Source organism: Phaethon lepturus, unplaced genomic scaffold, assembly GCF_000687285.1.
Source record: "Phaethon lepturus isolate BGI_N335 unplaced genomic scaffold, ASM68728v1 scaffold25111, whole genome shotgun sequence".
NCBI lineage: Eukaryota > Metazoa > Chordata > Aves > Phaethontiformes > Phaethontidae > Phaethon > Phaethon lepturus.
In genome coordinates this window covers 4,916-16,190 of record NW_010518824.1, presented here as the reverse complement: position 1 = coordinate 16,190, position 11,275 = coordinate 4,916, and the positions used below count along the sequence as shown (strand labels likewise).

The window sequence follows — 11,275 nt, the reverse complement described above, 5'->3', positions numbered from 1 at the left end:
CCTACAAACAGTTATTAGTAAGGCATGAAGAAAAGGGATCTACTACCAAAAGAGAATTTACACACTCCAAAGGTTCTGTTTTCATGTGACTTGTTGCCACATGTGTTTCCCAAAAGATAATTAGCTTACATTTGAAAGTCAAATAAAATTTTAAAATAAGCTAACTAGCTGTATCTAATAAATAAATTTTTAAATAATTTCATTCAAACTCAAAATTTGGAAATCAATGATTAAGTGTTTACAGCATAGTAAATATTGTATCGTAAATAAAATATCCTCTAAGGAGCAAGCCTAAAAATCTATCTTATTTAGGTTAAAACACTGTATTAGAAATGTCTATCACCTTAAAACATACAGTATTCATTAAGTGCTATTTTTACAGTTCTCATCCAGTGCAAGAGAGTTACTCTCCCCATAACAATAAAAATATGTTTCCACAATAAATTATCTTCTATGAGTTTACAAAGTTTCTGAACAATCCTACCTGTCTTACTTGCACTGTCTTACTCCATCTTCTAAGAGTAAAAGCTTATAATCACTAAGACATAAAGAATCATCTGACTCCTGAATTGGGACCACTAAATGCCCTTTCTGCCTTCAGAACTCTGTGTGCGATTCCAGATTGTCCGGTTTCTGCATCCAACTGTTCTCTTCCTGCGTCACATCCTTTTCTATTAATGTTCTGTTAGGCTGAATCTAGAAGACAGACAATAGTTAAAAAACAAATTAACACATTTCAGAAACACTATGTTGCTCTGTTGCACCATTATATAAACGTGTCTTACTTGCTAGAAACTGAGAAATTTGAAGTGATGCATCTATACAGCAATTATGAAATTTAAAAAAAAATTAGTAAAAACCCCACTAAACTGATTTCAAAACATTAAGTGTCATGCAAAAAGAAAGGCACATGGTGGGTTGTATCCACATACAACTGACAACCATCCTGCAGAGCTTGTGGTAGATATTAAGCTCAGACAACTGAAGCACTGGACTCTGCAATGTTTCTCACCAATATAGAAAGAAAAGTATGAACAGTATCACTGAGATATACCAGCCAGCCCAGCAACTTTCATTACTGTATCCCCTAAGGTAATGGAGTTTCACAGTCTTCTAAAACCCCTTCATCCAACGACAACGCAGAACTTTGACTTCAACCATTCTATGACACATTCGCACAGCCACGACAGCATGGAAAATTATACACAAAATGATTTTGGAAAAAAAGTGCTTGTGTAGAAGAAGCAATGCTTGGTCACTTCATCTAGTCTATGCAGGTTAAGTCATCCTTTCAGAAATTAAACAAAGAAGCCTGTTAAACAAATCACTTGAGTTCCAGTTGTCCTATCTTTCCCAAATTCAAGTGACTAAATATACAGGAAACACTTCTGTGCAAATCTATCAATCACAGAATGAAGCACAAAGAGCTCATTCACAACCTGTCAGAACCTTGGCAGCATTTAAGTTGAGTTCTCATCTTTACCGAAACTAGGGACCTAACTGACAGAGCCTGAAGTTCTAAAAATGAAAGCTGAGACAGAGAAATTTGTCTTATTTCATTACAACAACGTGTTGCAAAAATAGCTACTCCAGAGTCTTGCAGCATATCGGCAATTTTTTTACAGGATGTTAGCCAGAACATATTCTTTTTGCAATTACTTCTGCTGCCACCTCCCCCAGGATTAATACAGCTGCACATACCTATGTTCAGATGCATGTGAAAGCAAAAGAAACAAAAATCTCATCAACGTCAATCAAAGCTTCCAAATATATTACCTGAAAAGGCTGGCTGATACCAACTATTGACTGCAAATTATTGCTGTAATAACAAAGCAAAAATCCTCCTCCCATATCGGGTATTTCTGCAGCACTCATGTAAACCTGTCAATAAGAATAACAATAAGCAATGGGCAATTTCCACTGAGAAAAAAGCTTACAAAAAAGAAGTCTCTGCCATTCAGGACACCATAAAAATCAGTATTTACTATTTATAAGCAAGTTTTTAAACATAAGCTGAAAAGGATGAGGACAGACATAACTTATGAAACCATCTGAAAACTAAATCAGGGAAGAAAAGCGAATATCCTTCACGATGTTAGGAAGGTGACTTGGTTCAGCAAGAAGGGAGAAGAAACTCAGCTGTTGTAAGGGAAGGGGCAAGGCCACACAAGCAGCAAGGAGGGAGATGAACTGCCTCTTGGTGGGAGTAAGCCGTTACATCGAACAGCAGAGCAAACCCACCACTTTGGTTTTGTACTACCCGAAAGATCCTAAACTGCAGCCCACAGTATCCTGCTAAAACAACGTCCATAGTGCTTACATTTCTAAACTTAGCGATAACAAAGCACAATATCAGAGAAATTTTGAGATTCAGAATATTGATACAATACATTTTGGGCTCTTGTTGTAAACTTGACGTTAACTTCATAAAATCTCTAACAAGAAGTAACTGCTCTCCATTGTTGTCTGGAAAATCTCATCCATCCTGGCACTCACTGTGTCTCCAAAATTAAATCTGAATTTGTTTATGCAGATAAATACCTCTGGGAACAGATAATTTGTATTCAAAGTAAGTTTCGTTCATTGATTTGTTTTAAATCATTTTAGGTAATCACTACGAGAAAGCTATGTAACAGACAGCAGCTTTTAAAGAGGGACCAAAACACGTAATAGCCAAAATGAAGGAAAGTCCGAGAAACCCTAATCTGTAGCTGTATAAGATTATCTGGAACTAACTGTATGAGTAACATTAGGTACTTAGAACTGTAATGAAAATCACACAATAAATATTTAGGATACATTGAGCAACTTTGACAATCAGATGAAAAAATGGCCAGTTACTTATTTCAGTGGCAGAAAGAGACCAAAATATAAAATGACAGTAGTTTTTACTACAATGAAAAGTCACTACAGGGATAAATTGCTTTTTTGTCAATTCCCTTAAACAGTATGATCACACCTGAGAAGGCATGCTAGACTATCTGAATATTAATATGAATTAAGAAGAGGGACTTTAAACAGTAGCATCACTCCCACTTAGCTTGGACTAGGAAAGAAGACACAGAACCCACAAGGGATATGGAACAAACAAACATTGAATGCTACTCTGTGGGAAACTTTACAAAGAGATATAATTGAAATATAGAAATGAAAGAAATATAATTGGCTTACTTGTTTACTGTCTTTGTTAGAAGAAATTTCATCATCTTCTACCCAAGCATAAGTAACATAGTCATTCACATGCCTGAAATCCACCTGCAAAGAAAGATGCAAACCATCAGCCTTCTGAAGGAAACAAAAACCACACCACATTGAAGATTCAAAGTTCTGAGAGACATGTTTACTACTTCGCTGAAGTAATTAAAACACTTCACTTTTAGGATCAAAATATTTTGGGGGCATGCACAAATCTTTAGTTTCCAAGAGGGTGCAACTGCTCTGTTTTCTCACCCTTCCACTGACTTTCTTTTATTTTTGTACTTTCTTTGCTGAACAAATTTTTTGCACTGCAGGCATTAGGGGAGGACAATTCCTTTCCACAGCTTCTGTACCATTTTACTTAAATAAATATTAGCAGAGAATTTAAAAGGTGCAAAACAGCTTGCATGCTATGCAACTAAACTGTTGGCATACAGAAACTAACAGCAATCAAGGATACACAACTATTTCAGAGAGTTTTGCACTAGCGAGAATCACAACGTCCTATGAGAGGAAGACTATCAACTACCTCCTCCAGTCACATGCACCATCTTTATTAAGAGTAAAGAGCTATGATGTGGTAACATTACCTTGAAGAGTCCAATCCAGTCCCAAGCACTGCTTGGGAATTCAGGCACTGCAGAATAGCTGATTAGAACATCATGTTCTGCACTCCACTCACCCTCAGGATTCAGTGTGACCAAAGGATCTGATAAAAGAGGCTTCAACTAGACAAAAGAACAGAATTTAAAGTCAGTCAAGTCTGTCATTCTTTCAGTTATTCTCTTCAGGTTATTCTCTGCCACACCTGCTGTGGGACTCTTAACTGAATGGAAATAACCTGAAAGCAATTTGCTGAACAAGATGAAACACTGGGATTATGACATACAAAGTTTAGAAAATCAGCTTCTGTAAGGCAAGACTTAGTAAAACAAACTTTTTAACAACATAACTGGGACAGCACCTCAAGCCCAAAAGTTCCTGTAACAGGTTTGTGATCGCTGATGCCATAGCTCATGTGACTGACATAGTTATTCAAAGTAACAGAAATTGTCTGTTCTTCTTCAGAGAATTCGCCATCTTTTGATGCATGTTGGCAGAGATTTTTCACTCTCCAAAGAATTCTATCAGTCCATGCTGGCTTTCTTTTCTTCTCACTGCAAAAGTGTAAGATAAAAGTGAAATGAGAAGAAAAAGAGTTACCAAAAGCTAAGAATACTGTGCAAAATCTACTCAAAGTTGAAAGACTGTCAGATACATATTAATAAAAGAAGGCAATCACATCTAAGCTTCATTTTACAGCTCTGTTCAATATGCTTTACAACCAAGGTTTCCTTAATTTGAACTCAACTCCATTTACCACAGATTCATTTCATAGGTTTCTAAGAGAGGAGTAAAATGAAGGGGAGAAGGGCATTTCAATGGGTTAGTCAGCTTCACAGGGGAAATGATACTTTCTCCTAAAACACTCCATAAAAACATGCGAGAACATTGAGATAATACAGCAACTGCCCCAAGCGTCAAATGTATAGTTACATTTTGAGAAAAGGGGCATAAAGTTAAGGAAGATGTACGAAGACTTTGAATGATGTTTGAAATTATTCAAAGCATTTAAGAACAAGTTTCTTTTAACAACAAGAAATGGAAAAACTTAGATGGCTTATACTAATTACAGGTGACACAGCAATGCTTTATTTAAAGTTCCTCTAACTTGTACTAGCCTGCATTTCAAGTTTGCAAGTTATTGCTGTCTCATAACAAAAGGATTTAAAAATTCCATAATCAAGAAAGTTGTGCCTGCAACTGTGCTATACATCAAACTGTAATCATAATTTAGAGTTTCCTTTTATACCATATCAATAACAACAGAAGACATGAGCCTTTCGTGGTTCTCTCTGTAGTGGGAGGAAGACTTAACAGCAACTCTCTGTATGGATGTATCACTTCAAATTGAAATGGAGAAAAGATCATACCCTATGGAAGAGGAATTAGAATGGACTGGATTGAATTATAAAAGTTAATGAGCAGGACGTGTAAGGAAAACTGTCAGTTTAATAACTCTGAATATCAAAATCATCATAAACTGGAAATTCCATTTAGTTCAATATTCAACATACTTTTGTTTTACCCCTTCCCATGCACAAGTCTGACTCACCTTTAATAAGGTGGAAAGATTTTAAACAACTAAGGGCCCATATCCCACTTACTCCAGTAATTATATAAACCGACAGAAATCTTTAAGAGCTACCATATGTCTGCTCTGCTGTGCAAGAAAATACCAGAAGAAGAGCTCAAAGTTAATACACTCACTATTTAACAGAAAACAGTATATTAGATATATTTCCCATAGATGGGAAACAAAACCTCAACATACACATTGAAAAAGTATCAAAGATAACACAATACTGTGCGCTTCATATAAAGCACACTTTTCAAGAGGGCATGCCTTGCGGTCTACTGATCACCCCTAATCCGACCAAAATATCTCTGCTAGCTTTAATAACAGCAGAATGCACACACTGTGTGTAAGCATACTTTTTGTTCTTTAAATGAGCCAATACAGACTATTAAGCTATGAATCATTCTTAGAATGTCTAGGTTTGGATCATTATAAGTATTTTTTCTTAACTCGATTTACTGCTGGTCCCATTATATCTCTTCACACTCAGTTAGGGAGCAAAATGTCTTTGGATCCAAATGAATAAAATTCCAATATTAAGTGCAACAGCAGAGTAGATAACACTACAGCTTTCAGACAAGTTCAGAAAATCCCTGAAGAAAATCAGCTGTCACCTGATTTTCAAATATTTCACAAAAATCAAATCAAAAGCTCGGGAAGGAGCTTTGTTTTGATTCTGAAATATTTACAAATCTATGAAATACAGAAAGTTCTCTTCTTACTTAAACCAAAACAGGGACTTCCGCTCTCTGGAAGCAAAGAAAAAGATCAGTACAAAACCCCTGTTTGGACAGGAACTTATCCTTCTGTTGAAACAATTCACAATTAAGACTAATACTTAACAACAAACTTTAGTGTCAGAGAAAAACTCTGGAAACTTAAGCTACTCCATTTTCTACTTAAAAAATGTATAAAGACATTTATTTTCAAATACCAGCAGTATCAAATGGAATGCTTAAATGGAGAAGGAAAACAAAAATTGCAATTACTTTTTTTCCTTTTGCTCATTTCTGAGAACCAATGGGCACTTTTAGTATTAAAGAACAAAAAAGAAGTGGCTTAAACAACCACTGGTTTATTCCGTTAATCTAATCTTTTCAAAAAGAAAGCTGGGTTGTTTCACTACTATCATAATTGCAACCAGCAAACTCGGGCTTCTTCAGTGATTTATTCAGATTTGACCACTGAATGAGCCTAACAGAATAGCACAATAGCCCTAGTTAACCAGTACATTCAGGAAATTCAGGTTTGCTTACTACAGTGATACTTAGTGAAGCACCACATTCACTCTAATATTCCATGTCTAAACTCATCTTATTATGCTTTTACCTTGTATCATATACATCCGAATAAAGGTCAAATTTGTAGGTGGGTTTAAACTGCAGAGGACCCTCTATGAATTCCTGAAGAAACGCTTCCTTCTTTTTTGCCATATTTAACTGCCGAAATAAAAAGTAGCTTTTAAAGATTATGTTTAAAAATCACAGCTTAAAGGGCAATTGAGAAAGGAGCTGACAAAGCATCTTCCAAGAATTCAACATCTCAGTCAGCACAACATTTTTGGAAAGGTAAATTCAGAAGTGCCTCTTTGTTACTGCCAGAACTCTTGACAAAATCTGTTTAAAAATTTTGTAACAGTTCTACTCAAAACAAGTTCCACAATAAGTTTCTCTTAAACCTAATTCTTGGGAGAAGAAAAAAGGAGGAGAAATTAAGGTGAGGAACAATTCACAAGCCATGAAGTTCAAAGAAAGCTTCAAACACAAGCACTGCAAATGAGTAAGAAACTAAGCAAAGACAGAAAAAGTTTGTAATTAATTGGGGCTTATGACTGAGGAGTGACAGAGCAAACAGCTAGCTCTGTTCTACCTCATGACTACTCTGAATTTGTGTTCTTTAATAGCAATTAGAAACTCAAGAGATAATGTTAACTACTGTGTTTTGTTTGTATGCATTAAAACCAAAGCAAACAAACAAAACCCCCAAACAGATTAAGACAACATACCTGGTCCTTTTCCCACAACAGATTGTAACGCTTGTTATTTATTGTTTCTCGGACAAAATGTATGCCATAATCTGCTATCCGGAAGTTTAGATCTCCAAACCAGAAGAGAACACTAAATTTAAAAAAAAAAAAAAAAAAGCAGCCAAGGAAGATTTCTAGGAATCCATTAACACGAGGAAAGAATTCAACAGAATACAAGCCATTACACTAATTAGGTGCTCTAATCACTTATATTACTTAATCTAAACAGCTTAAACACAAACATTAAGTAGTTACAGATAAGCTTACACAAGGATAACCTGCTGCTAAACAAAAATTTTAAAGGAATTGAAACAGTAAATTAAGTTCCTTGCGTTCTCACCACTTGCTCATTACTGCCTGAATATTAACTTATCCCGAGTCTCCTAACGACTTACATCTCTCTTAGAGACAGATTTAAAATTACATTTTAACAGTAGGTAAAATAATTCACAAAATGCATGACCTATATACCAGTTGGCTATGTTAATCCACTAACTCAGAGCTGTGGTTTAGTGCCTTGGGAAAGCAGGGGTACATATTGGGCATTCTGTCATCATTAGGAAAGAAAGTTGTTATTATAAAGCACTGGAGTGTATTATCAGCAACGTTTTAAACAACAGAAAAGCTGTCTTTTCATGTAAACTAACTTCTCTTTGAAAATCTCTATTTTCAACGTTTTTTCAGGGGTGGATACCCCAAACTCAATCTTATGGAAACAAAACTTTTATTTTAATGCCATTTGTAATTTCTTCTTAGAGAATGGCAGTGGAAGGTACAAGTAGGTGACTTGGTACCTGCCCATGCACATAATCAAGAAAATGAAACACATTAATTTGAAATATCAAACACTTATAGTAAGGTAGGAAAAGTAATGATTTTGAAACTCATATGTCCTACATTTTAACCTAATTTTAATGAACTCATTAACAACTAAAGTGATATTACATAACTAGGATTTATCTGTCCTGGCAGTTTTATGGGTATTAAAAAAAAACCCTACCAAACTAAAATGTTTTTCTCAACCCTTTTTTAAGTGGTTGTATTAACATCTTTAGACTCTAGCATATGAAAACAGTGCAACATACAAATAGTTGCTGCAGAATTAAGGAACAAGAGCTCAATTAGTGGCCCAGATCAGGTTTGTTTTGAGTTTTTCTTTCCTAAGACACCTGAGGGAAGTGCAATTCATTTGGCTACAAAAACTCATCAATCAAAGTTTTAAAGGCTAAGAAGCCCTCAGCCAGATACTAAAATTACAACAGGAATAAAAATGGCCCAAAACATCACACAACGCTCAAAAAAGGGAGGAAGATAAACATTTAATAGTGATTGAAAGGATTTTTTATGTAAACAGGCTTTAGCTTCTACAGCTCTCTAGCATGTCACATGTGCGGTACATATGCTAACAAATTTAATGTAATTTAAGACTGGAAGAGAACAGTCTTGCAAAATAGACCTCCATCTTTCAGGTTAATTCAGGGTCAAGGATGAAAAGACATTTAAAATAAAAGCAATGGACGAAAACTCCAAAACCAAAAGTCTTCAGTGCATGAGTTTACCACATAACAAATAAAAAACAATACAGACAGAATAGGGTCTGAACAACTCACTCATGATCCAAAGTACTTGGAATATTCTCTCCTTCAAACTGCATTTCTAGAATTTTCTCAAAGTCATCCAATCGCTGCTCTGTGTTCTCCATGTGAGCTGGCAAGTGGCAGTTCATGAAACAAATTGTATGGCCATAGAGGGACATGCGAACGGTGACTCCTCCTTTGTTCCCCTGGCATGGAAGGTTAACAACATTCTCTGAAACTAGTCAACACCTGCCAACGTAACTATTAACACCACCGATAAATTTTTACACCTCACTATTCAGATTTAAATGAATACAATTTCTTCCTACGTAAGTTGTTGTATTGTATATCAATTAATAAACTGGTAAAAAAAATGGTCTGTGCTGCACACTTGCATACAAGGTTCAAACATGTGAGTCTCACTGCTTGTCAGTTTATTCATTTTTAAGTAAACCATATAGCCTCTCTCCCACCGTGAAACCATATAGAGGAACACACCACCATAAGCATACGTAACCAAGGCAACCAAGTCTCAGATACTTCCTTACCCAGTATCCGTACAGGCCTGTGCGTGTGTAGTGGGTATGTATGTCCCGTACGAAAGGAAGGTGGACGTGCTTCACAAAGATCAGAAGTAGTAATCCCTGCATGCGAACAGAGGAGAGCTGGAAGAGATATGAAAGAGGGCATGGTCATTCCCAGGGAGGTATCTGGAACGTCTCTGGAATTCTACTCCATAGGAGCTTTTAGGTGAACAACGCCATAGCAGAAGTCGTGCAATTCCCTTGCCAAGCCTGCCTTCGATACCGTGACACAGTAAATGCAGACGCATTTCAGTGCTGTAAAGAATACATTCCTACAGCAGACCTGCTTATTAACAAATCTGATGAATCTCTCAACAAATTAACATTAGTTGTAACGTTACATTACAAATCTGAAGCTGACCTCAAAACACATGTATTTGCCCAACCATGTTTAAAGACCTTTCTTCTGCCTCACCAGCCTCTTGTTTCTGCCTTTAGCACCCTCTTCATGAAGAGCCAAACCCTTTTTTTGCCACTTATCATCTTAATAGTGCACACCTACAAGTCCTCTAACAGGAGCAAGTTCTTCAAACCGAAACATCCTTCAGCATATAACTAATCATTCTAAATGTCATTAAAATGCCTAAAAAGCACAGCAGTTACTCCTAGGCATTTGCAAAAACAATGAGCTGCAAACAGCAGTAATTCTTGCCTACAATGCCCGTAAAAACTGATCTACCGAACACTTCCAAAGCAAAGAAGCTTAGGGAGCACGTAAGACACTGTTTAAACTTTAAGATACTGAGGTTTTTTTGTGGTTAGGTTGATCTTTTGTGTGTGTGGAAATAGTCTAACAAAGATGTTCTTCATTAAAAATCTATGAACTTTACAATGTTCCTGGCATGAGACACAAAATTCATTGCAAGTGTTTGTTTTAATGATAATGCTTCAATTTAAAATACAGACATTGAAATATATTAATTGTAGTTCAATTTTATGCTGGATGAACTTAGAGAAAGACTACATTAGAACAAAACCTGATATTAAGAATAACACCGACTATACAACTGCTGGAGAAGTACACAAACTCAGCCCAAAATTTAAAACAGAATTCCTCCTTTCTTTGCCTCCACATCTACACAATTAAATTATTTCAGAATATACGTTAACGTTTTCTTTGTTCTTGAACCCAACAAAATACTAAGCAGTGTACTGAAATGACGGATCTCAATTACTAGATGATGCATAAATATTTGTATCTGATCAGACGTTTGGTGTAAACAGTATTCTCTTTTCCATTATTATGTTCATGAGATACCAAGGTCTTTCAGTCCCTCTATTCTTTGCCACATTTCATTCTGCCATGGGCCAGTCCCCAGAACATTTGTCAAGATCCATATGAAAACTCTTCTCTCTATAGGTCTTGAACATCAGAACACAATGGATCCCTCCTCTGCTGGAACCAGCACTAGTCACACCAATACATAGTGCCAAATCAAGCAAAGACTTTTCATAGAGCGGACGTGATTCTGTTTATGGTGAAAGAATTGACTGATTCCAACCAACTTCACACTCTGAAAATGGACTCTGTTATCAAAGGGACAGAATGCCCCAAGGGACAACTACGCCTGTACACCCAACCTTGACACAGGTCAGCAGAGAAGGGGTAACTGTTTCTCTCCTCCCCAGCCAACTTCCCAGGTAAGTCCTAGCATAAGCTCTCCTCGCTGCCTGTTTTGATTTTGACCTGGCCTGACAGTCCCCTCTGATT

At 36.3% G+C, this 11,275-nt stretch overlaps 1 protein-coding gene across 1 annotated transcript in view; it reads right to left on the bottom strand.

Annotated features, from left to right (window-relative positions):
- Nucleotides 1-597: 597 nt before the first annotated feature.
- The window catches only part of INPP5K (inositol polyphosphate-5-phosphatase K), a 15,555-nt gene continuing 4,877 nt past the window's right edge, over nt 598-11,275 (bottom strand). Inside the window, exons 4-12 of the mRNA XM_010296853.1 lie at nt 9,529-9,645; nt 9,014-9,186; nt 7,383-7,494; nt 6,707-6,816; nt 4,163-4,355; nt 3,789-3,926; nt 3,172-3,255; nt 1,777-1,881; nt 598-696 (exon numbers count right to left, since the gene is read on the bottom strand). Of these exons, the coding sequence (XP_010295155.1) occupies nt 598-696; nt 1,777-1,881; nt 3,172-3,255; nt 3,789-3,926; nt 4,163-4,355; nt 6,707-6,816; nt 7,383-7,494; nt 9,014-9,186; nt 9,529-9,645 (1,131 nt within the window). The remainder of the gene's footprint in view (nt 697-1,776; nt 1,882-3,171; nt 3,256-3,788; nt 3,927-4,162; nt 4,356-6,706; nt 6,817-7,382; nt 7,495-9,013; nt 9,187-9,528; nt 9,646-11,275) is intronic.